General features: G+C 53.5%; 1 protein-coding gene across 4 annotated transcripts in view; it reads right to left on the bottom strand.

Moving 5' to 3' along the window:
• GALNT6 (polypeptide N-acetylgalactosaminyltransferase 6) overlaps positions 1–18,951 on the bottom strand; it is a 36,378-nt gene extending 17,427 nt beyond the window's left edge. Inside the window, exons 1-5 of one of the 4 annotated variants that reach the window (XM_055337117.1) lie at positions 17,510–17,752; positions 14,776–15,027; positions 12,285–12,407; positions 6,608–7,198; positions 5,002–5,174 (exon numbers count right to left, since the gene is read on the bottom strand). In XM_055337117.1, coding sequence (XP_055193092.1) covers positions 5,002–5,174; positions 6,608–7,098 — 664 coding nt within the window. In that variant the 5' untranslated portion in view covers positions 7,099–7,198; positions 12,285–12,407; positions 14,776–15,027; positions 17,510–17,752. Of the gene's footprint in view, positions 1–5,001; positions 5,175–6,607; positions 7,199–12,284; positions 12,408–14,775; positions 15,028–16,450; positions 16,621–17,509; positions 17,753–18,404; positions 18,483–18,895 lie in introns of those variants that run through there. The other 3 variants (XM_055337115.1, XM_055337114.1, XM_055337118.1) reach the window with 3 other exon arrangements.
• Between the last annotated feature and the right edge of the window lie 6,378 nt (positions 18,952–25,329).

Genomic DNA, 25,329 nt, shown 5'->3' on the forward strand with positions numbered 1-25,329 from the left:
TGTTATGTGCCTGAAACTAACACAATATTGTACGTCAACTACACTTCAATCAAAAATTCAAAAAGGAAGGAAATCTGGACGCGGGCTAAGACACGGACGAACCCTGAAGACATGATGCTAAGTGGAATAAGCCGGGAACAAAAGGACAAATACCGAATCATTGCTCTTCTACGAGGTACTCTGAGTAGTCAAGTTGACAGAGGCAGAAAATATAATGCTGGTTGACAGGGTTGGGGGAAGGAGGGCGGAGGGAACCGTTGTTTAAAGGGGACAGAATTTCAGTTTGGGAAGAGGAAGGAGTTCTGGTGATGGATGGTGGCGATGGTTTCACAATATGAAGGTATTAAATGCCACTGAGTGGTGCACTTAAAAATGGTTAAGATGGTAAATGTTATGATATGCATATTTTACCACACTCGCACACACACGCACACACAATCCAAACACTGATCATTGCTCACAAAGGTCTTGTGACTCAGTTTTGTGAGTCACCTCTTAAGCTTTTTCTTTTCAAGATTTTATTTATTCATGAGAGAGAGAGAGAGAGAGAGAGAGAGAGAGACAGAGGCACAGGCACAGGCAGAGGGAGAAGCAGGCTCCACGCGGGAAGCCGGACGTGGGATTTGATCCCGGGTCTCCAGGATCACGCCCTAGGCTGAAGGTGGTGCTAAACCGCTGGGCCAAAAAAAACAAAAAACAAAAAACAAAACAAAAAAAACAAACCACTGGGCCCCCCCGGCTGCCCCCTTAAACTCCCTTTGTGCCATTGGCACACGTAGCTTCAGGGCCTTTGCAAAGGCCATTCCCCTTGCAGGGGGACCAGTCAGAGGAGCCTTTCCTGGCTACCTTGACTCAAAGAGCTCCCGGATTATTCCCTGGCCCACCACCCTGCATTCTTTTTTTTTCTTTTTCTTCTTCTTTTTCCTCTAATTTTTCAGAGCACTTATTTCTTGCAAGTATTTGTTTTCTGCCTTTCCCATTAAAAAAGTAAGCTGTAGGGGTACCTGGTGGCTCAGTTGGTTGAGCGTCTGCTTTCGGCTCAGGTCATGATCCTGGGGTCCTGGGATGGGGCCCCACATCGGGCTCCTTGCTCAGCGGGGAGCCTGCCTCTCCCTCCCCCCTCTGCTCCTGTTCTCTCTCACTATCTCTCTCTCTCTCTCTCTCAGGTAATAAATAAAGTATTTAAAAAAAAGGAAAAGTAAGCTCTAAGAAAATGGAGACCGTGCCCAACCTGTTCACTGCTGTACCCCCATGGCCTGGCACAGGGTGTGCTACCTGGGAGGTAACTAAGAAAAATACTTATTAAGCAAATCAGAGAATGCCTGGCTTTGTTTACTCTTCTCTTGTGGGCTGTCCCACTCTTCTCGGCTTCTGAAAAATCTAGAAAACAACAACAGAAAGCCTTTCTTGTAATCAGGACTTCCTCATTCATCCTTCCTGTTTTGTTTGTTTGTATTCTATTTTCATGCCCATCTGTGTTCTCTCCAGCCTTGAGTCTAGCTGCAACGGGGAAATTTTTCTTGATTAATCCATTTGGAAGGATAAAAGGAGAAATAAGCAAGTACGACACCCCTTGGGGGCACACTGCAAGTCACTGGTCCAGAAAGAACAGGGGGACACGGGGCCATATCTTCAAACCTGATTAGAATCAAGATTCGTTGTCGGCCGCTTTCCATTTCCAGGTGGAAGCAGTAGAGCAGCAGACAAAATTAACAGGTGGAAGCGGAATTTCTCTACGGGCAGGAACAGAAGAAAACGGCGACGTGGAAACGTCCCCGGAGAATCCAGGACACAGAGTTCCTATAGAGAGGCCTTCTGGTATCATAAACCAGGACAGAGGTAGGAGATAGAGGTGACAAAGCGACTTTACCGGTTGAGAAACACACTGGAAGTTGTGATCCAGCTACAATCGGAGGCTTTGAAACGACTCCCAACCTGCAGGACTCGGGAGTCTCGGAGGGCCTGAGAGGCCCGGCTGCTCCACTTCCGCGCAGCAAGGGGAGATGGAAGTGGGGGGAAGCCTGAGCTAGGCCAAAGTGCTCTCCAAACGCCTCCGCCCCGGCTGTCACCATGTGTTTCCCCAACAGCGGGGCTCCCCTTCCTACTGTACCCCGCGCTGGCCAACGCCAACTCCTCACTCCTCTCTCTCAGGGCTTGCTCACCTCCTAAGGCTCCGGGCCCTGGTGTGTCTGATTACCTCCCATCCGTCTAGCAAATCCCCACAGGGTGGAGGCCTAGGTTATCTCCTCCTCAAGCCTCCCCAAGGGGCGGGACAGGGCTTTCCACACAGGGGTGCCCTGTTGGGGGCACGGCGCACCCATGGGCCTCCAGGGCCGCTTTCAAGAAGCCTGCGGAGTGTGCCAGACCCGAGCGGACCTGGAAGGAAATCCGTGCCCGGGCTTCGGACTCCAAAGTGGGGAAGAAACAGCTCCCCGGCCTGGCACCAGGCCCCGGCGCCCCCAGCCCGGTGTCACACGCGTGTACCTGCGGGCAGCGCCAGGAGGAGGGCAGGAGGGCACGGTCACAGTGTTTCTGCAGAGACACGGGCCTGGTCCGTGCGCGTGACCCGAGCCCGTTGATCTGATCAAGCCGTCGGGCGGGTGGGAAACTCTATCCTGCTGTGGACCGTGGAGATTTCTGAGCACAGATCTGAGGTTTTCCCTTTTCCCCACTGACCTGAACGCTGCTGCCACTGTCTCTGGAGCCCGAGAGCCCGCGGGGGGTGGGTGGGGGGGTCGTTATCGGAGGGTCTGTAAATCGCCTGGCATTACACGCGGCCCTGCGCACTCTGACGTGGCGACCGTCCGCTCTTCTACGGGGGGCTCAGCTCTTAACAGGTTCTCACAGAGGCCAGGGTGCAAAGGAAAAAGAAAAGAACAACTGCTTTACGTTTTTCAGGCGGGGGATTCCGGGTTCCTGGAACGGGCTCTAAGACAGCCAGAGAGAATGGGAGCGCGTGTCCGGTGGCCCGACGTGGGGGGACAGGCCCTTTGGAGAAGCCCGCCCACCGGGCACACACTGCCATGCCCGTGCTGCCCGTGCCAGCCCGCCGGTATGTCACTTGCGCTGCCTGGTGGGAAGAGCTGTCCCTTGCGGATGCACAAAATTCTGGACGGCAACTTCCACCGCATGTGATTGAAGGCAAGCAGCCTCTGCAGGATGGGTGCGCAAGGCCTGGGAGAGAAGGGTCTCCAGAGATCCCAGTTTGAGAGGAGGGGCAGGTGATACACTTGCTCTCGGTGCAACCATCCCATTGCAACTGAGATTCCCTGCAGGACCCCCCGACGCCCCCCCATCTCGGCTAAAGTCTTTGTTCCTTCCTCCGGGAAGACCAATCCCCAGCTCCTTGTCCGCTAGGCCCTACCATTGCACCCCTGATACCCGTCTGCCCTTGCTTTTGTTAAGGGCTGCTGCTGGGTGTCTGTCCTCCCCGGGGAAATGCGAACACCCGGAAGACACGGACTCGGGCGTGGTGCTCACACTCAGCTCCTCCTCCCCCTGCCTCCCCCCCCCCCCCCCCCCCCCGCCATTCCGTTTGTTGGTATCAGCCTTACTCTAGGGCAGGAGGGAGACTGGGCAACAAGGCAAGGAGAGAGCAGAAAACCCGAGTGGCCCCAGGGCGTACACTGGGCCGCGTGGGATCAGTTCCTGCCCGGGAGAAGGGGCCCTGGGGGCCAAGCCAGGGGAGCCACAGATGCCATGTGCCGCAGGGGGAGACGCCAAGCCTAATGAGGACACACTGGTCCCACAGCCCCCGTCCTCGTGCCGGCCCCTCATCCCACTCTCAGGTGACTCTTAAGACCTTCCTCTCTGGAGTGGGGGGTCCCCTGCCTCCCTTCCTGATGCTGACCCTCCCCCAAAGCTGCCATCCCTTCTAAGACAAGGTCATTCTCCGGCTTAAACACCAGTCAATGAGACGACGGCTTGTTCTTTTGTCCCAAATAAATACTTTTAGCCTGGCACGAATTTCAATTCAACATCGTTTTAGTGTCATTTCCTACAAGAGGCCTAAGCTTCAGGCACATCAAACCTCTGAATTTTTCGCAGCCACACCTACGTCCCCAGGACTCTGCTTATGCCATTCCCTCGGAGATGACACCCTGGGGCGCGTTGCTCCCACACAAAGAATACCCTGCAGCTACTGCCTATGGAGCTCGAACTCGTGCTAAGTTCCCTGTGGCGCCTGAATGATCTCACTTATCCCCCTTCTCTGATCCCTGGACCGGCACGTGAGGGAGTCGGTCCTCTTCATCTTTGGGAAAGGAAACTGAAGATCAGAGAGGGTAAGCATCTTGCCCAAGGTCACAGAGCTGGGAAGCGTCAGAGCTAGGATCTGAATTCAAGTCCGAGCTCTTTCAGGTTTGCTGGGGGTGTGCTCTGGGCCACACGGCTGTGACTGGTGTTGCAAGCGGCCTCTGACCTACGTGGGTTGTTGGCCTTCTCGGGGCAGGTCCGTCCCATTTGTCAGTGTATCCCCCACGCTGAGGTCAATGCCAGGCAGCCTATTCAGTCGATGTTAGTGGCATTTCCTTAAAGGGTGGAAGTCTGGGCAGCGGCCTCACTTACTTCTCACCAACTACGCAAAGAGGGCCTGGGGGGTAGATTCTTTCAAGAGTACAAGAGTGGTCCAGCAGCGGGGGGGCGGGGGGGGGTCCTGAGGCCCGTCTCCACCCACTGCCCTGACTTCCCCCAGCATTTCTGGCTTGGGGTTGGGCTTGGCAGCTCTAAGGGTCTTAGAAGTCAGAAATGCAGAGCTTTCGGAGCTCACAGGCCGAAGCGGGGATACAGTTCAGGCTCTGGGAATGTGGTCTACGGCCTGCCCCTGCCCCCTGCCTTCCTCCCCATCACCTGCACCTGCCTTCGCCCGGCTCCTGGCGTTCCTGGTGAGCAGGGGGGCCAGGAAGCGGGTGTGAGGCTCGCTGCTCCCCGAGAGAGCCCGCCCTCTTTCCCAGAGGCCGGGGGGCACACCGGCCCCCTCCTCAGGGCCCCCTCCAACCTCACCATCAGTGCTGGCGTCATCCACCAGTATGATCTCCTTCAGCAGGATGGCAGGGGTGGTGTGAAGGACGCTGTACACCGTTCGCAGCAGCGTGGACCAGGCCTCGTTGTGAAACACAATGACGACGCTGGTGGTGGGCAGCGGAGGGCAGCGGCGGAACTTCTGGTCCACACATCTGGAAGGATGCAAGCATAGAGGTGGCTCTCCAGGTCCCTGGGGGCTCCAGGGGCGGCGAGGCTCGCCCACAGGTTGCCACAACCATCCTCTGCTCTCTGCTGCCCATGCCTGCCTCGCTCTGGCTTCCCACCTACCTGGGCCTCTGCACAGGTCCTGGGGACCTGCTCCATGTGCCCCCCGCGGCCGGCTCAGTGCCCCCCCCTTCCCTCATCTGCTCTGCACGTTCCCAGGGCTGCCTCCCTCCCTTCCTCAGTCATGTGCCTCCTGCATCAAGGGTCATCCAGTCCCAAGGTCCCCGAGGGGGAAGTAATAAAGGGCAAATTTGACACCTGGGAAAAGTGACCACAATTTCCTTAGTCGAGGAGAGAAAAAGGGTCTTTTCTTGACAATTTACAGTGCTTCTCTAACGCATTTCCTCACGAATTCCCTGTAACCCGATGCTACCATCACACACAATTTCCTGGGACCTTTTCTCTGTCTTCGTCTACGCAGCTATGCTGGGCATGTCCACACCGCCACCTCTTGATGCTCCACCTTGGCCAGGGGGGAGAGAGCATGAGTCCCAGACCTCAGGGAATCATGGGGCCTGACACCTTCCTACCATCCCTCTGCCGTCAGAGAGACCTCTTATGGATCCTCCAGAAGGGACCCCCAGCTTCCTCACTGGCTGCCCTCATGCCCGATGCCCCCCAGGAGCTCCTGAGAATCCGAGAGGCCCCACCCTCCAGGGCTCCCATCCTTGGTCCTTGGGTTCACGGCCCTACGGAAGGAATCATGAGCTCGGGGAAAGGGGCGGCCACGCGAGGAAAGGCCGGAAAGGGTAGAACTCTGGAGTTGGGAAAGACAAATCCCTGAGGACACACCGAGGACAGGGGCAGCACAGCACGGCCGGCCTTGGGGTGAGGTGGCTCAGACGTCCGGGTGCTGGTTCGCGGCCCAAGAGAGTAAGGACGAAGGGCTTCAAATAGAGGCGGGATGAACTCGTGCTCCTGTGGGAGCTCCTTTTTGAGCTTTTTGAGCCCGGGAGCGTGGGGATAGTCCTGGCCTTCCAGGCCGCTGTCAGGAAATGTCTCTTGCTCAGCAGCTCAGCAGCAGAGTCCCACAGGCTCGGCGGAGGGCAAGGCCTCCCAGGCCCTCCTGCCAGGGCCTGCTCCCAAGCCCTGAGCTCCTCCTTCTGTATCCTGTCACCTTCACAAGCATACTTCCATAATTTTTCATTTTACTGCCACAGTCGCCCTGGGCCCCGGGCCTGACCACGACACCAACCCCGAGGATAAGGTCAGGCAAAGAAGGGAGGGCTTAGAGCAAAGCCCTGCCTGTATCCTAAAATGAGCATCAGCTCTTTACCTGGCATTTGGCCCATGGGCATGTCCATACCACCCCCTCTTTGGCAGAGCCCTGGCCTCACCCCGGGACGCGGGGGCTACTTACTCGGGGGGTCGGGTGTCTGGCCCCAGCGCCCTCTGCAGGGAGATCCGATCGCTGGCAAAGGCATTGAAGCAGTGCTTCTTATAGCCTTCTTCCTTCTCCTGGGTCTCCTGGTGGGTCCACTTGTCCTTCTGGAATGCCTTCCCATCTGCCCCAGGGCTGTTGGGATCCTGTGGTGGCCGTTCCCAGAAGGGCTTCAGCTCAGCTGGCGTATAGAAGCCAGGAAGACAGGACTGGTTTGTGGAGACCGAGGTCTCCTGGGGCTCCGGAGCCCTGATCTGGAGCTTGGGCATGGAATCTCTAAGGTTGTTCACGGCTCCTAGCATGAGGTCCAGGACGTGATCTTTCTGGCTCACCAAAGACCTCAGCCACGGTTTTTCTGTGGCCTGTTCCGTGCTGCTTACATCCCTGTGCAGGATGAAGAGGAAGAGCACAAAGGCACTGCCCACCATGGCCAGGCGCAGGGGCATGTGGCGTCTGCGGAGGAGCCGCATCCTCGGGAGCCGATGGGGACCCTGGCTGGGTCAGCTCTGCGTGCGGGGCCCGGCCTTGGAAGTAGCTTGATGTGTTGTGGTCACGCCTTGGGGCCTCAGCCTGGGAAGGGAAGAGATGAGAGAGAGAAATGAGCCAAGGCAGAGGTGTGGAGGGAGCCAGGGGACTTGAGTTGGGGCTCTGCTGATGAGTGGTGACAACACCTTGGCCCGGTCGCTTAACTTTTCTGTGCCTAAATTTCCTCTATCTGTAAAATAAGGAAACCAGTCTCAGTGTTTCTTTTCTGCTCTAAGATTGTGACACTATGGATCTAGGATTACCCAACGCCGAAACCCTGCATGAAGAGGTTTAATCGACGCAACACTTTGGGAAACAATTTGGCATTATCAAGCAAAATGTAAACTGTACACACCCAGGGGCACCCAGGGGGGCTCAGTTGCTTAAGCCTCTGACTCTTGGTTTTTGGCTCAGGTCCTGATCTCAGGGTTGTGAGATCGAGCCTCATGTCAGGCTCCACGCTCAGTGGGGAGTCTGCTTGAGATTCTCTCTCTCTCCCTCTGCCCTTCTCCTTTATCTCTCTCAACTCATAAATAAATAAATCTTTTAAAAAAATTGGTAAGAAGAAGAAAAAAAAATGTACACACCCCATGATGCTGCAATTCTACGAGTTTTATACCCCAGCTGAACTCCTGCACATATGAGCATATACAGGAAGGTTTCTAGCAGCGCTGACTAAAATGGCAAAAATTGGAAACAATCCCATGTCCATCCACAGAATGAACAAGTATGAAATACCCACAGCACGGAGTACTCGACAGCAGTGACAAAGAACGAGCCACTTCTACAAGGAGCTAGCTGTGTGGGGTAATTGCTGAGACCAGACAGCAGGTTGCAGAAAGATACATAGAGTACGAATCCATTTACAGAAAATTCGAAAACCTGTAAAACTAATAAATAGACTGTTTTTAAAAAATAAATATACTGTTTATGAACACAAAAATGAATATGTGGTGGGGCACCTGGGTGGCCCAGTGGGTTAAATGTCTGCCTTCAGCTCAGGTCTCGATCCCGGGGTCTTGGGATCGAGTCCTGCATCGGGCTTCCTGCTCAGCAGGGAGTCTGCTTCTCCCTCTCCCTCTGTGCACGTGCTCTTGCTCTCTCTCAAATAAATAAAATCTTAAAAAATGTGGCAAAGCTATAAAGAAAAATGAAGGAAAAAAACCCCTGAAGGAATAATAAAACCTAAATTTCTGAAGAGGGAGGAAAGTGTATGGGAATAGAGGCACATAATAGATTTGAAAGTATTTTTTCTTAAGTGGATGGTGGTTGCTGGTGGAACTGTTATTCTCTACACCCTTACATATTTCTTCTGTATCTACTCATATTTAATTTATTATTTTTAAAATATTTTATTTATTTATTCATGAGAGACAGAGAGAGAGAGAGAGAGAGAGAGAGAGAGAGAGAGAAAGAGAGGCAGAGACACAGGCAGAGGGAGAAGCAGGCTCCGTGCAGGGAGCCCGATGTGGGACTCGATCTGGGTCTCCAGGATCAGGCCCTGGGCTGAAGGCAGCGCTAAACTGCTGAGCCACCGGGGCTGCCCTACTCATATTTAATTTTAAAAACCCTAAGTTTCTACAACAACATCTCAGACAGACATGGGATCACATGTTCATCAGCTTCCACCCTCAGGCACATAGTCCCATGGCTCAAAGGATGAGTACTTGCAAAACGTCTGTGGAGAACTCTGGAAGCATAAGGTTCATCGGTTACATGCTAGATGTTGGTGGCAAGAGACCTGGGTACAAATCCCAGTTGTGCCCCTTCTAGTAATAACAGCACCTCCCTTCTAGGGTGTTGTAAGGATTACAGTTCGGTGAAACAATTCATGGAAAAAGTTTAGTAGTCTCTGTACATGGTGAGTTCTCAAAAAGCATCAGTTTCCATGATTAGCATCTACGTGACCCTGAGATAAAGTAGTTCATCTCTCTAAGGCTCAATTTCTTCATTTAGAAGGTGAAGGTAACTAATACCTAATGCACAGGGTTGCAGTGAGAATGAAATCAGAGATAATGCACGTAAAATACTCAGCCGAGTGCCCGGTACATAGTAAGCCCTCAATAAATGCCATCAATTATTTCTACTATTATAACTAATAAATCCCTGCTCAGCTTCCCAGCAATTATCCTTGAGTACCTGGTCCGTGGCCAAAGCCACATTCATCCCCCATGGCATGTCTTGTTTAACGTTAATGCCAGTTGAGCTACTTAATGCTGTTGTTTAAACACACAAGCCCCTTCCTGCCTGCGGAGAGGAGCCTGGCGTCTGGAGTCACTCGGATCTGGGGAACAGGCGTCTGTCATGATCTCAAGAGGCAGCAGGGCCAGACCTGTGGTTTTCTGTTATAACAGCGGATTCAACAGCATCATCAAAATCAAATGAAACGAAATCTCTTTGAGCAACTATTTTGCATCAGCAGTTGTCTGGGAGATGGGAGAGGAAGTGTTCGCTCTGCGTCGACCGAATACCTGCTACCTGCCAGGTACTCTCCCCATGGGTGTGTTAAGGGCGAGCTTATGTACTGAATTACGAATATTCAGATTATGACCTGCTGAATCAGGAGGCGCAAACCACCCGCATGGCATCGGCAGGTAGTTCCATCGGCCTCTGACGTCTCGTTTTGGGGAAGTGAAACCCATGGGGTCATTCTGACCGAATGCCCAGTTTCAACACACCCACACAAAGGAAGTGGAGGCACAAGATTTATTATTACCTATGGATCTCAGAAGCAAGGGGGCGCAGTGACCCGGGGGTGGGGGGGGGGAGGGCAGCCCTGGGAGCCGGGCCACCAGCAGGCAGGAGACAGAGATAGACAGCTAGGACCTACACTTAAAGGAGATTGGGACAGAGGTCAGCAACTTTTCTCAGGCTTAACTCTAAGTGGTTATTTTATGTTAAAGATTGATTGATTTGAGAGAGCAAGCGAGAGAGGGGGTGTGAGCATGAGGAGGGGCAGAGGCAGAGGGAGAAGCAGACTCCCTGCCGAGCAGGGAACAGGACTCAGGGCTCGATCCCAGGACCCCGAGATCTTGACCTGAGCTGAAATGGACTGAGCCACCCAGGTGCCCCCTAGGTGCTTTTTTTTTTTTTTAAGATGTTATTTATTCATCCATGAGAGACATAGGCAGAGAGGGAGGCAGAGACACAGGCAGAGGGAGAAGCAGGCTCCATGCAGGGAGCCCGATGTGGGACTGGATCCTGGAACTCTAGGATCACACCCTGGGCCAAAGGCAGGCGCTCAACCGCTAAGCCACGCAGAGGCCCCCCAGGTGGTTATTTTAAAAGGTGCCCCGCTACAAGCAAAGCCAGAACTTTCGGCAGGTATTCTAAACTCAAGTGCTGAACTAAATGTCCAGGTTCTGGATGTGCGTAGGGTTATCATACCTTAAAATGCCGAGGCAGCAGCTCAGAAAAACGAAGCTGTCTTCCTCATCTCAATGGGAGAGACAGAGACCACACAAACCCAGCCTCCAAATTGCATACAATCAATTGGAAAAGTCAGATTTTCTTGTTTTTTTTTTTTTTTTTTTTTTTTAATTGAAGTCTAGTGGAGCTGAGAAGTCAGATTTTACCTGGCGATCACCCAGGGAGTCAGGCAGCCCGGATGCCTCAGGAGGGGAGGCAGGAAACTCAGCAAATGGGAGAGGGCGGGGTCTGTGAAGGGAGGGAGAGGCCTGGGCTGAGCACGGACCCCAGGAGGCCTGGCCGGACCAGGTGAGCACATTCCAGGCAGAGGGAAGGGCTCAGACTAAGGCCTGGAGGCAGCAGATGGCTCGGCCAGGCAGGGCTCTGCTGGTAGTTGGGTGGGAGGGAGCGTGGGGTGCAGAGGATAGCTGACGGTGGGCCTGGAAATTGCCCTTGACCTGAGGCATGGGAGCAAGAAAAGATTAGCCAGAGTGATGCCTGGGGGGCTCAGCGGTTGAGCTGCTGCCTTTGGCCCAGGGTGTGATCCTGGGATCCCAGGATCAGTACCGCATTGGGCTCCCTGCAGGGAGCCTGCTTCTCCCTCTGCCTGTGTCTCGGCCTCTCTGTGTCTCTCCTGAATAAATACACAAAATCTTAAAAAAAAAGAAAAGAAAAGATTAGCCAGCATTAAAGGAAAACAGTACGACAGCTGGTGGAGGGTGTCCAGGAGATGGATCTGGTCAACAGCTGATGGCCAGAGGACAGGGCCTGGGGAGGGGGCGGTCAGACCCAGGAAGGTTGGGGTGTGGATGAGGACGGAGCACATGGTGCCAGGAAAACACTCCTGGGTGACGGGATGGGTGAATTTGCCCTGGCTGGGACACAGGGACGCGAGGGACAGGAGAGAATTTCTCTCCCCAAGGGATTTATTTTATCTTTTGTTTATTTTTAGATTTTTTGCATCAAAAATTTTTTTATATGTTTTAGAAGATTTTATTTATTTGAGAGAGAGAAACAGATAGTGACTGAGATAGCACAGGTGCAGGAGGAGAGGGAGAAGCAGACTCCTGGCTGAGCAGGGAGCCGGATGTGGGGCTCCATCCCAGGCCCCAGGGATTATGACCTGAGCCGAAGGCAGATGCTCAAGTGACCGAGCCACCCAGGCACCCACCCAGGCACCCCGATCCCAAAGGATTTTAAGATCTAGTTGGAGAATAAGAACTGCTAGCACCGGGTCCAGGTAGCACCTGTTCCAGGGAGGAGATGGGAGCAGGATAAAGAGCTTTCACTGAACACCCTTCTGTACTTCGAACCCTGACTACATTACCTATTCAAAAATTAATAAAATTAAAACTTAGTAATAGTACAGACGGTAAGTGCTAAGTTGAGAGAGGCAGGTGTCTCTTTGGGCTTAAAGAAGGCTTTGAGGAGGGAATGCGGATTCAGTGTAGAGGTAGATTTTCGCCCCAGAGGTTGAGCTATGCTGGGCCAGCCCAAAGGATTGAGCCAGACACTTGAGGAATTCTGGAAGTGCCCCAGCTAAGCACAAACAACAGGGCCCGAAAAGTGGGGAAGTGTTTGCCAGGGCAGTGTCGACCCCCCTGCACCTTCCCTGATCCTTCCTGTCTACCTTCCCACTCCAACAAGAAAGAGGGAGCACAGTGGGAAACAAAGACCTGGTAACAGTTTAGTCACCAGCTGCTTCCAGGTGCTCAAGACTCACCTCCGCTAGGATGGCCTCCCTGATTGGTTCACTCAGAATCAGCCAGGTCACTCCAATTCCCTCGTCCCGGCATTGCCTCGTGGTCCTTTGCAGTGGGCTTCACCTTTGCTCCTTTTATTTCCCCTGGAGAGAGAGAGACCTAGGGTTAAACTGAGTCCTTCCCAGGCGTCTGCTCTCTCAATCCAGCCTGCCTGTCTAAGCCTGGCTCTTTGGAGTCTGCAGTTCCTCAAGGTACTAACCACATCCTGAAATGAAATGAGACACCTGTGATTAGCCGTGGCAGTAGGGACTAGGTCTCTGTTTGCTCAGCATGTGGGCCATAGGCAAGAGTCCGGGAGAAGGGACGCAGGATGGGATGGAAGCCAGAAGACTTTGGGATTAAGGACTCCTGACCTCTGCGTGGGAGATTCCCAGAAGTGTGGTTAGCAAGAGTGGGGAGTCAGCCCTCCACCAGCCTGGAAAAGGAGCAGCCCCTACCGTAGGTGGTAGTCCGTGGTCAAGTTCACAGGGTCCTCCGCCCAATGTCGTGTACAGCTCCCCCACCCGGCCTCCAGGACCTCGGGCAAACGTGGGCATGGCCCTCATCCACTCCCCTCCTGCTAATGCTGAGCATTCATTCCCGACTCTTTTTCCTCCAGCCACCCTTGGGATTGCCCCATATGGAACCACCTTGGGTTCGGTACCAAGAGGACACCAGAAAACCTCTTGTTCCAGGAAGCTTTCCTAGATTGAACAAATGGGACCTGCTTCTCTGGCCCCACGAGCCAGAGCACAAACTTATGTTCTCTCACTGAGGTTTCATCCAGCCCAGCGTCTCTCCAACCACTGATTACAACCCATTGTGGGATTGTGGAATAAATTTAAAGTGCTCCAAATCAGCATGAAAAACGTTCTTTAAAAGATCAGAATAGAACAGAACAAGAAAGAAAATATCAAAGTGTATCGCAGGCAGTATGGGTAAGTATTGTTTTGCTAAAATATCAGGCCAGTTATTACATATACGTACGTAGAGCATAAGACCAAAAGTCGTAGCAGTTTCAAGCTTTAACAACTTCAGAAGTGTAAATACTACAGACTTAAAAACATCATCTGGAAGTTTTATTAAGACTTCTTTTACCTGACTTTTATGAATTCTGAATAACAAATTTTTATTTTAATGCTTGTCCTCGCTCAGTGAAGATGATAAATAAGTTTTTATTTTAATGCTTGTCCTCGCTCAGTGGAGATGATAAACATATCGTGATATAAAATTAAAATGAAAATTTCGTTATTTAAAATTCATAAAACTTGGGACACCTGGGTGGCTCGGTGGTTGAGTGTCTGGCTTTGGCTCAGGTTGTGATCCTGGGATCTTGGGATCAAGTCCTGCATCAGGCTCCCCTCTTGGAGCCTACTTCTCCCTCTGCCTAGGTCTCTGCCTCTCTCTCTGTCTCTCGTGAATAAATAAATAAAATCTTAAAAAAAAAAAAAAACAACTTCGAAGTCTGAAAGCCAGTGATGCAGAGCAGTCCCTCCCCTTTATATCCCCGCCTCCTTCCAGAAGCCCCCTCAGATCTCCCAGCAGAATTCACGTCTCCCCTGTCCGGCCCCTTCTGCGTCCGGGCTTCCCTGCAGGTGTGTCCGAGGAGTCTGTTCTCTCTCTCACACGGTTGGGACCACCTGGCCAGAGGGGCAGCTCGTTCTCACCTTCTCTCTTTTCACTCGCAAAATCTCACCCAAGTTTTTCAGGGAAGAGCTATTCCATGAACTCTTGTTAAATGAGATGAGGCCCGAGGGGCGAGAGCGAGCTGTCCCGGGCTCCAAGGGTACGCCCTGGCTTCCCTGGACAAGATCTTGAATGCACTTACACACAGCAAGCCCCGGAGTTGCACGATATTCTGTTGTTCGTGCATCAGCGCGCGACTCTGGGTCTGTGAGTCCAGCGCCCTCCCCTTACAGGAGAGGCCGGGGTGCTTAGGTGACTTCTCTAGTATCGCACGGCTAGTGGCTCTTGGTGATGGGGGAGCAGAAGGCAAGCTGGGCACGAAGCACCAGTGGACACCCCGCAGAGCCCTGGCCCCCCCACTCCTGGGTGGGGTGTGTGTGACATACCTATATTCCAGAATTACATCATTAGGAGTAGATGACAGTCTCCTGACTCCCAGGCCACTGCTCTGTCCCCACACTCTTACCTCCCTCTTGGAGGTCCCCGGGGAGGGCCTGGGGACTGGGTTAGGCTCTTGAGAGTCTTCCCAAATCTCCCCGCCACCACCCACCACTCCACTGTCATACAGCCCCCCCCCCCCGCCCCGCCCCGGCCCTCCCCCAAATCCTATCTGGGACGACAGACGCTCTAACAGTGACAAAATTATAACAGTGACAAAATTATAAGTCGCAGGCGAAGTTTCAGCTCTTGTGAAAATCAGAGTCAGCCACCGAGAACACGCCCTTGCTGGCCAGGTGGCCTTTTTTGTAACAATGTTTCTTTCTGTTTATCAGCTAAGCTGCTCACCTCCGGGGACGTGGCAGCCAGGAAGGAAGCAGTCGACACCACCACAGGGATGTTTGCTCAAGTTACTCAGACTACGGCTCAATTACAGGTTCTTCCAAAAGTGATGACTGTCGCCGTTCTCACCCAGGGCGCAGGTGTGCGGAGCCAGACATCATGTTGGGAAGGGGACAGGTCGATTTCAAAGCTGCTGGTGGGGGAGGGCACCCAGAGGCCCTTTGGGGCCAGAGGAGTCTTTCTTTGTCACCAGCACTTCTGCATCACACACAACACTCATTTCACTTCCTCTGTTCTAGTGAGTAGCAAATTCTCTCCTGCAAACCCCTCCCTCCTCCCACCCTCTGACCCTTTTGATTACAGAATGCTGGGAGATTTTCACTTTCCCCTTAATTACACCTTCAAGACCTTTCAGCTTTCCACCAAGACTCAGGCTGCCGTCCTGCGGCGGGTTTTCCCAGAAAGATGCACTGAAAAGTTATTTCTGTAGCCAGTCTCTCAAGTTATCCCCGCCCTGGTAACTAGGTTCATTTTGCCTGCCGAACAATCTAGTAATCCTAGGTTACCCAACACGGGTATTCCACGGAAAAACTCAACCCAAATTTGCTCACAGGTGTACCTACAACAGGGCTGGCCACGCAGCCGGGAAATGTCTGGTAATTTCTTCCAAGGCTGTGAAAGCCACTGAAAATCAAAATAATACGGCCCGAGCAGAGTTCGGAGCTCCCAGGGCTTTCACTGGAGGACCTCCAGGCCCGCGGGCGGGCGGGGATGTGCAACTGTCCTCGAAGGCAGCCTGCAACCTGCGGCTCCTCCGTGGGGGGGGGGAGGAGGAGTGGGGGTGAGGAGTAAGGGGGGCCAGTCCCAAGGGTATTCCGGAAGGCTTGGGCTAGCCCCCAGGTGTGATGAGGGGGAGGTGAGGGGAGTCAGCAGAACTGGGGCTTTCCCCCTTCTCTCCTCACCCCACAGGGGGCTCCCGGGAGGACCGGGGCCCAGGACCACCCACACTCAACCTGCCGCACCCCTAAGCTGGGGGGCCTTCCCGATTTCCGGGGTGCTGGCAGCGGCCTGGGAGTCCTGGAGGCAGGCCGGCCCCACTCCAAGGCCGCGTCACGCCCACTCCCAGGGCCCGCTGATTCATTCCCGGCCTCGGATCCTCCTCTTCCTCTCTCTCCAAACCGTCACCGCCTCCGGAGGCTGCATCCTTATCTCCCAACATCTGGAGGATCAGCAGAAGCTGGGGCCACCTCCTTTGCCTCGGCCCCTCTCCCTTCCACAATCTGAAAAGCTGTCTTCTGACTCCTTTAGCACCATTGCCAGGAGCAGAACCAGGGCCCGGGAGGAAGGCTTCCCAACCCTCCCTGGCTTACCTTTCCCCCTCATAGTCTGGCTAAACCAGCTGCATTCTTTTCTCTTCCGAATTCTTCCTCTGACTCTCCTTCTCCAAGAATCCTTCCTAGACTAAGGGCCATCAAACTGCCCCCAGGGTCGCGGTGTATCTAAGATCCACTGCCCACGCTTCCCCCTTGTGGGACGGCCCCATTAGATTTGGTGAGAGAGGGAGAGAACCAACAGGCCTAGACTCGGGTAGCCTAGACCCTGTTGGCTTTGTCCTTCCCAGTCCTCAAATTTCCTGGTCCTCACTCTTCAGCCTCCAGAATGCTTTTCCCGGTCGACCCACCTGGCCTCCTCAGCCCTGTAGCACCCCAACAGCCCTGAAGAATTTGGTCATGCTACTCTACTGCCTTGGTCTGTCCGTCCTTTGTTCTCTTTTATAGGTAGAGCTGAGGGTTAGGATTGGGTTTCTTCCTTCCTTCAAGCCTACCTAGGGCCCAGGACCAGGTTGCACAGGGTACCCGCCCCCCTGGGGCTCTCAGGTGCCACAAAAGAGTCTTCTAACAGTCCTTCCCCTCCCCAGACCGAACCCAACCTTGTTCACTCTGCGAGCCCTTTTCACAGCACAATTAGAGCATTGAACTCAACACAGAGACAGGCAGTGCCCCGCACTTGACCTCTCATTTATTCAAACCCTCGCTCTCATTCCCATTGAATGAGAACGGACGTTTTGGGCTTTCCCAGAGGGGGACAGAGGGCTGTATGATGCACCGAGTTCACCCAAGTCTTTGGCATGGCCATTGGCTGGGTCCCTCCGGCCACAGACACCCTCCCTGATCCTCAGCCTCGCTTCCAGAGCTGGTGAGGTCTGCATGGGCCAGAGGAGGCTGAGGGCGATACCACCAGCACTTTCGATAGCACTACTCTCCGTTGCAAGCCAAGAGACAGTTAAGTTTTCCATTTTACACAGAAGGAAACCGAAGCACGGGGAGGTCGCGTAACTTGATCAAGGTCACAAAGCAAGGAAGTAACAGGGGCAGAATCTGCACTCAGTCCCACGTCTCTCCAAAGCCCCCCGTCTTAACCGTGACACCGCACTGCCTCTTATCCGGCCGCTGCCCGGAGCTCTCCCAGGGCACCTTCCTATACGCCTTCTCCTCTGCGCCCCACCCAGGGAGTGTTTATGCGACTTGGCCAAGGTTAGACAGTTAAACTAGTGACAGTGCCAAGTCAGCTGCCCGGTGAGTCTCAACTGCCTCCCCACAGGGGAGACCCTGGGTCCTAGGGTTAGCTGCCCCTCCTATACCTGACTTCAGTTCTAGGCCATGGCCACCTGGACTAAGCCTCTGGTCATATGTCCTTTCCAGGTTTCTCCCAGCTGAACTTGGGCTGAGATGTTTCTGACCTCAGAGGGCATCCAACATGCATCGGCATCTCCCCTTTTCAGGCGTGAGTCCTTCCACGCTGCTGCGGGTAGGTGTCAGCCGTCCTGCCAACTGTGGGCAGTGATGACCAGGGACGAGGCCGTCTTGGGTAGCCTGGGATCCTTCATGGTTCTACTGGCTCCAGCAGAGGACTCTTCTCTTCCATAGTCCTGCCCTTTCTGGCCTGATGTCCCCAAAGCTAGTTTGCTCTTGTTACCTCTGTGTCCTACAGGAATGGCATCGTTGAGGAACGGGAACTAGGGAGGTGTCTGCTGATACTGGCTTGTGCAGGAGAATATGAGCCAAAGTATATATTAAAGCCCTCACCTTACCTTGTGCTACCCACCACGTGGATCTGCCTGTCTCATGCTTTTTTGCCCTTCCTGTGACGGGCAGGGGGAGGGCCTGCGCAGTGCATACGCATCTCTGGTAAAATGAGCAGAAGCCCCAGGTTCTTTGGTGGGTCTAGAGCTGTTAACCTCATCCAGGCACAAATGCCTGTAAACTGCGTTTGTGGGTCTGGAGGGGCAGCGTTAAAACCCTTCCTGGGACTGCTGCTAAGAGGTGTTGGCCAATAGAAGGGGTCTGTTCCAAGCTTTGCTGACAGACTGAGCCCCCCTTCCCCCATACACACGGGACAGTCCTGTCCTACCCTCTGCAGAAGTCAGGGTCCGGGATGATGAGCCACCTCTGGGGGGCAAGTAACAAATGGCTTCTCCCTTGGGCTAGCCTGGGGCTTGTTGGAACAAGTGACGGGGAAATCGGGAAGTTGGTGACGGTCACAGGCATGAACAGCCATGAGACTCCCTTCCCAGAATACCACACAGCTCCCACTCCCAGAAGGCCCAAGAACCAGAGAGGACATCCGAGACGCACCTCTATTCCGGAGCAACGTGGCACTGGCAGGAAGATTCGTCTCTGAAAGATTTTCTGTAGCAGAGCGCATGGGGTGGCCCAAGAAGAGGAACAGAAGGGGCGCGGGGGGGGGGGCATGGGCAGGGCAGGTGAGGGGGGAAAGGCTGCAGCACCGGGAGGGGCTGCGATGGCTTGTGCCCCTCCCACCCACCCAGCCCTCCAAGAGCCAGAGGTCTGAGCTTTTTCATTCATCTTTGAAGGAAGGCGCAAAGGTGGAGGGGGTGGGTGGGGGTCCTGCCCCCGGAGGAGCTGAAGCCGCCACGACACGTGGGGACCCGTCTGGCCCAACCCCTTCATTTCACTACGGGGGTGGGGGGAGGAGGAAGTGGAGGGGAGAAGGTCGGCGAGGGGCGAGGTGGGGCGCAAGTCCCGAGGAGCGGAGAGCCGGGGTCGCGGGCCCCGGGGGCGGTCGCGAGGGCCTGCGAGGGTCGCCGGCGGCTCCGGCCGCTTACCTGTCCGCAGACGCAGAGCCGCAGCCGCTCCGCGGGGCCGCGGGTTTCCCGACGGGACGTCCTGGAGGGCGGGGCCGGGGCGGGCCGTGCACGGCCACTGGGGCGCGCCCTTCGCGCCCCTCCCCGGCGAGGTGCGGGCGGACCCCGGCGCGCCCCGGAACGCTGCTGCACCCGGAGGCCCCGAGGCCGGGGGAGGGCGCCCCCGCCCCGGGCATCCCCCCGCCCCGCCGCTGCTGGGAGCCCGGCTTCTCCAGCCCTCGGCCACCCGGGGCTGCAGTCTCGGCGCCGGAAGATCCGAGCGTCCGGTCACCCCAAAGACCAGAGGCGCCGACCCGGCAGCGGGCGCAGCGCGTGCAGGGAACCGCGGGGGGCGGCGCGGGGCGGAGGGGTGCGGCGGGCGGCGCTGGGCGGAGGGGTGCGGCGGGCGGCGCGGGACTGGGGGCTGCAGCGGGTGGAGGGGTGCGGCGCTGGGCGGAGGGGTGCGGCGGGCGGCGCTGGGCGGAGGGGTGCGGCGGGCGGCGCGGGGCTGGGGCTGCAGGACTGGGGGGCGCGGGGCTGGGGGGGTGCGGCGGGCGGAGGGGTGCGGTGGGCGGCGCGGGGCTGGGGCTGCGGGACTGGGGGGCGCAGCTGGCAGCGCGGGGCGGAGGGGTGCAGCGGGCGGCGCGGGGCCTGGGGCGCAGTCGCGCATCTGCTTCTGGTTGCTGGGGAAGGGGGCGGGGGGGGGGGGTCTCTTGGCCAAACGCTGCGTCCCGTCCATCGGTCCGTCCGTCCATCCGTACGTCCAGGACGAAGGCAGGCAGTGCGGTGCGGCGCGCACTCTCAACGCCTCCCTGCGAGGGCCTGGCACGAGGGCCTGGTCCCCGGGGCTCTAGCAAACCCCAGCCCCGGCCAACTGCACGCCTGGGAGCGCGGGTGTGCGCGGGAGACGGCTGCTCACGGGGCCAGCGTGTTGCTCTAGGTGTGGGTCCCGGACCAGCGGCATCGGCCTCATCTGAGAATTTGGGAGAAACGTAGGTTGTTGGGCCCCACCCCAGACCTAAATAATATGAAACTCTGGGGACGGGGCCCGGCAATTTGCATTCTTAAAAGACCTCCAGGTGACCCTGGCGCACTCTCAGCTCTGAGAACCGGTGAACAGGTAGCGTCAGGGCTACACTTAGAATCGCTGACTTGGGGGATCCCTGGGGGGCTCAGCGGTTTAGCGCCTGCCTTGGGCCCAGGGCGGAATCCTGGAGACCCGGGATCGAGTCCCACGTCGGGCTCCCGGTGCATGGAGCCTGCTTCTCCCTCTGCCCGTGTCTCTGCCTCTCTCTCTCTCTCTGTGTGTCTCTCATGAATAAATAAATAAAATCTTAAAAAAAAAAAATCAGTGACTTCAGTGCTAAAGCACCTGCTCTGAATCCTCCTGCCAGGCCCCGGGCCACCCACTTGGTTCTGTCCAGTTCTAGGGCTTCCGTGATGTCATCTTTTAGGTCCTTATTCAGTTGTAGAGAAGTAACACGGATGACTACAAAATAGCTAGTAGTTTGGAAGTTTTTTCTGGTAGGAGCTTGGACCCCTGATTCTGGTTTTCTTTCTGAGTATTTAAAGGTGCTTGTATTTCTAAGCGGGTGAGACTCGGGAGCACAGGGGCGCGTGGGCAAATCTGAGCGAGGAGACCCTCTGGCCGAACTGGGAAGGGCAGGGACGCTGCTTGGGGATCCACGGCCGGCCTCGGGGAAGTAATCTTATTTTCAAATCTGGGACGCCGAGGTAGGATTGAGCTCTTCAGAAGGAGGCCAGGGGTTTTCCGGTCATGGGGTCTGGAGACAGGAGGCAGGCGGGCGGAGCCTGAAGACCTTGCCAAGCCGCCACACTAGATCAAGGGACTACGAAGGACAGACTTTCCCCAAACGGGGAAAGGAGAGGAGGCGTCCATGCACTCCTGGCCCGGCCACCTCTCGGACCTCCATTCTCCTCCCCCCCCAACTCCCTTGCTTTCACACTAGACTCTTTGGGGTTGTAAACTCCTGAAGAAAGACCTTCTGCAGAATTTACCTGGATCGTCCACCTTAGCCCCTTTACAGACCCTCAGGGCTGTAACTGCCACTGCTCCAGCTGCTACCATTCTTGTCACTTGCCTTATTCCACAGTGTCTTACTCAGACCAAGGGCATTTTCTATAGAAGATTGTGGGCCGCTGTCCGGGGGCTGGACACTCCTGGGTGGCAAGATCCTTCTGTCTCTGCCCTGCCCTTCCTCGAACTCCGCTCTGGGACCCTTGGGGTCGTGTGCTGCTGACCTGGCCCTTGAGCCTTAGTCAGGACCCAACCTGACCTGCGGGTGATGAGCTAGGCTGGACTCACAGCCTGAGTCTGGCCCAGATCCCGACAGAGTCGCGGCCACCAACCCTAGCCTGGAGTTCCTGAGAGGGTGGTGTCCGGCTTTTCAAGGAAGCCGCATCAGTCTGTGTTGTGTGCTCCACGTTCCGGAAGCAAATTACTCATCCCATTTTACTTCAGCGCACTCAAATCTTACTCATGACTTTGAGCTTTAGAATAATTAGCGGCCTAATTTGGAGGTGCGTGAGTGTGCAGGATGTGTGACCCGCCCTCGATGTGTCAGACACCGAGCTGTTCTCTCCCGGCTGGGAGGACGGCCTGGGCTCCTGCCCTCCGCTCCAGGAAGGCCTGGAGGTGAGCCGCTGCAGAATGGTGACTGTGACCTCAGCCTGTCCCCGGTGGCAAGCCCATTAAAAAAAAAATTTTTTTTCTTTAATTGAAGACATTATATAGGCACATGGTTAAAAAAAGTTTTTCAAGCACTGCAAAAAGGAAGACACGTTTTCTCCCTCCGGAGACCTTTCTGTGCGTCTTCCTGACGGAAACTCTTCCCATCACTAAGCTCTTCCATAGAACACGCCCGAATTCCTGGCGCCTCCAGAAGTCCCGTGAATTTCATTATTTTCTCACTGTCTTATTTTTATTTCTTGGCCATTTTAGATTGTGTTTCTGGGCGTTCTGAGTTTCACCTTTTACAGCCGCATGTTTTAGGGGGTTCCCCCTTACGGCAGGAAATGCGCTGGGGAGCAGCTCTGTTGAAGCAAGGGCAGCCCTGGAGGCTGCTGACACCAGCGTGGGCCCTTATCAAGTCTCTGGCGTCCACAGAGAGTCCCAGAGAGGGGACACCCACCTGCAGCGGGGGCGGGAGGAGGGACACTCGCCCTGTAGGCAAAGTTTACAGAGGAAGCCAGCCCGAGTTTGCCAGGCAGGTAGTGGGGGGGCTGCAGCTGGCCTGCGCGGTAGCCTGCCCACCCTAGCTGTCGCTGCACCCCACCTCCGCCTCCCGCAGGTGGCTAACCAGCAGAAGGAACTGAATGGGTCCCTGGGAACCTCTTATGTCTCCGTTCCTTATCTGGAAAGTGAAGTTAATGATGCCCAGTGTTGTAAAGCCTGAGCACATAACTGATGTGAAAGTGTGATAATTTGGTTCTTCTATTACATCTGTTTCTTTATCTTTCCCCCATATTTCCCCTTCCTCCTTCTCATCTCACTTCACTCACGCCTGAAAGAGAAACGCTCATGGCAAAAATGTTTTAGGAACCCAAGCAGAGCTGTCTCAAGTTCTGCCCTAACCCCTCATGTGTTACCAAGTCACTCAGCTCTGTGGGCCTCAATTTCCTGATCTGTAAAATGGGCACGAATATTTTTTTTTATTATTGGGTTGTTAGATGAAACAAGTAAAATGGTTAGCCCAATGCCGGTTTACCCAAAAAACGCTCGGTAAATATTAGAATGTTAGCCATTGTCATTAGCTGTTTTCCTTCTTCCTCTTTTACCATTAGGAAAACAATACTGGGGCAGGCCGGGTGGCTCAGTGGTTTAGCGCCGCCTTCAGCCCAGGGCCTGGTCCTGGAGCCCTGGGATCGAGTCCCACGTCGGGCTCCCTGCATGGGGCCTGCTTCTCCCTCTGCCTGTGTCTCTCATGAATAAATAAATAAAATCTTAAAAAAAAAAAAAAGAAAACGATGTTGGAGCCCACCATATGCCAGCCTCTGTACTGGGTAGGAGACAGAGATAGAAAGGTGAATAAGCCCATCTCTCTGTTCAGGACACCTAGAATAGAGGAAGGGAGGCTGATTAATGTACAAACCTACACAAACCACTTTACAAAACAGCTTTATAGAAAATAAACTTTGTTAGTGGGACAGGAAAAAAAACGTCAAGAGGTTGATGACTGGGGCAGAGCCAGGACTGGGGTAAGGTGAGTGAGGTACTAGCTTTTGGTGCAAAATTGAAGTAGACAACGAAAACCTCAGGAATCGAGTAATATTTCATGTAATATCTTAATACACCCGAATTGATGCAAAAAAATTCTTTCTTGGACAAAATATCACCAATTGTTTTTTGAAATGTTAGAATTTTTTTTTTTTGGTAATTATTTATGTTGCAGAAAATTTCAAATCATCCTTTAAGAACCCATTCTTCCCTTCTCCACCCGAATTCTTGATAAAGAGCTCTTAAAGACATGCCGTTTTCTCTCTTCTGTATGAAACTTTATCAAATAAAAGCAAAGAACTGTGTATATCTTGCTATAAAATGCTGCCCAGGGCTGTGGAGACAGTGTCCGCTCGGGCTCCTTTTTACTGTCCAGATCCTTAAAGGCTCTTTACCAAGCAGGTCCACCACCTGCTGGGTGGATCATCTTGAGGGTAAGAAACGTCCTGAGGCTGGGTCCCGCCTCTTGCCTCAGCTGCTCGTAGGCAGGCCCTCAGCATGCCAGCTTGGCATAAGCTGCGTGGCATAGCAAACCAGGCTTTCGGGGCATGAGCAAAATAGTGATTGCTGGTGAGCCCGTTGCCTCTCCCACCTTGGCTTTGGAGCTGTGCTTCTGGACTTTCATCCTACACTCCGACCGTAGGGTTATGGATATGGAGGTTCCATCAGTTTCTGAAGAAGACAAGGCCGTGAAGGAATGGGTAGCGTCAGCCATCATGTCTCTACCCTCTTGTCAGGGCAGCTCCTTTGGCCCGACCTCGGATAGGCCACAGTGCCTTGTTTCCAGTGAATGTCGTGGTCCGGTCAGGGGTGGTGAGAGAAGAGTGACAAGCTGGTATCTTGGTGGTGCCCCAAAATATCAACAGTTTAAAATAAACACCTAGTTCCCTGCAGAGCCCTGTGGGAGCCTGAGGCAAAAGGAAAAGGCTCATGTACCCCATATATATTTTAAACAATATTTGTCAGTGTTACGTTTTTCTAGAATGTTAAAGTCTTTGAGAAACTATTGAAAAATTGAGAAGTAGGACCTTTTTTTTCAGTTTAAACATTTAACCTGTCTCTGCCTCTCTCTCTCTCTCTCTCTGTCTCTCATGAATAAATAAAATCTTTTAAAAAATTTTTATTTGAGATGATCACTTGGTCAAAAGAAGTCAAACATGACAGTGTCTCGCTTGAAAGTGCAATAAGCAAGGAATTAGATTTTAAAAATATTGTTGATAAGTCTGCTTGCATGAAAGCCAATTTCTTTTTCCCATAGGCTTCCGTGTGGCTCAGCGTGGCCTGAGATTGGGGGCTGGACAGAGAACCTGAAGAGAATGGAGCAGGGCATAAGAGAGAAGAGGATTAGAAGAGTTGCAGGGGTGGGTAATATTGTTTATTTATTGTTTTCTCTAACTACTCAAATGTCATATGTTCAACATACAAAATTTAGAAAGCACAGAAAATCACAAAGGCAAAAAATAAGCTATTCATAATTAGGACATCTAAAAATAACCACTGTTACAATTTTGGTATAATGTGTTCTGGCTTTTTCTATGTATAATTCACATGCACATATATATTTCATCAATTCTGAGATGCTTCTTTTTTTCACTTTTTTACACTTTTGAGATCAGGATGTCTTTTTTAAGGATTGATTTATTTATTTAAGAGAGAAGGAGTGCGCATAGTGAGGCAGGGAGGGGTGGAGGGAAAGGAAGATGAGAATTTCAAACAGACTCCCCACTGAGCACAGAGCCTCATTCTGGGCTCCATCTCATGACCCTGGGATCATGACTTTAGCAGAAATCAAGAGTCAGATCTTAACAGACTGAGCCATCCAGGCACCTGGAGATCAAGATGTATCTACAAATGATGATGTTATAATTTGATTAGCAATGTTTCATTTACTGGTGTATAAAATAATAATTTGTATTACAAATCTATGTTAAATAACTATATAAATAGTCATGCAGTTTTATATATATGTACAGAGTTACATATGTATGTAATTACTATATGCATATTACAAGCTGGGATCATACTGAATATGCTGTTTTATAACCTGATTTTCTGACTAAGTATTTCTCAATATTTTGTGAGGTGATGAAATAATCTCATGCAAGATCATTAATCATTGCATAGTGGTCTGTTATGTAGACAAGTCTTTTTTTTTTTTTTCTAGCCAACCCCTTATTGC

The sequence above is a fragment of the Nyctereutes procyonoides genome, unplaced genomic scaffold (genome assembly GCF_905146905.1).
Source record: "Nyctereutes procyonoides isolate TBG_1078 unplaced genomic scaffold, NYPRO_anot_genome, whole genome shotgun sequence".
NCBI classification, from domain to species: Eukaryota; Metazoa; Chordata; class Mammalia; order Carnivora; family Canidae; genus Nyctereutes; species Nyctereutes procyonoides.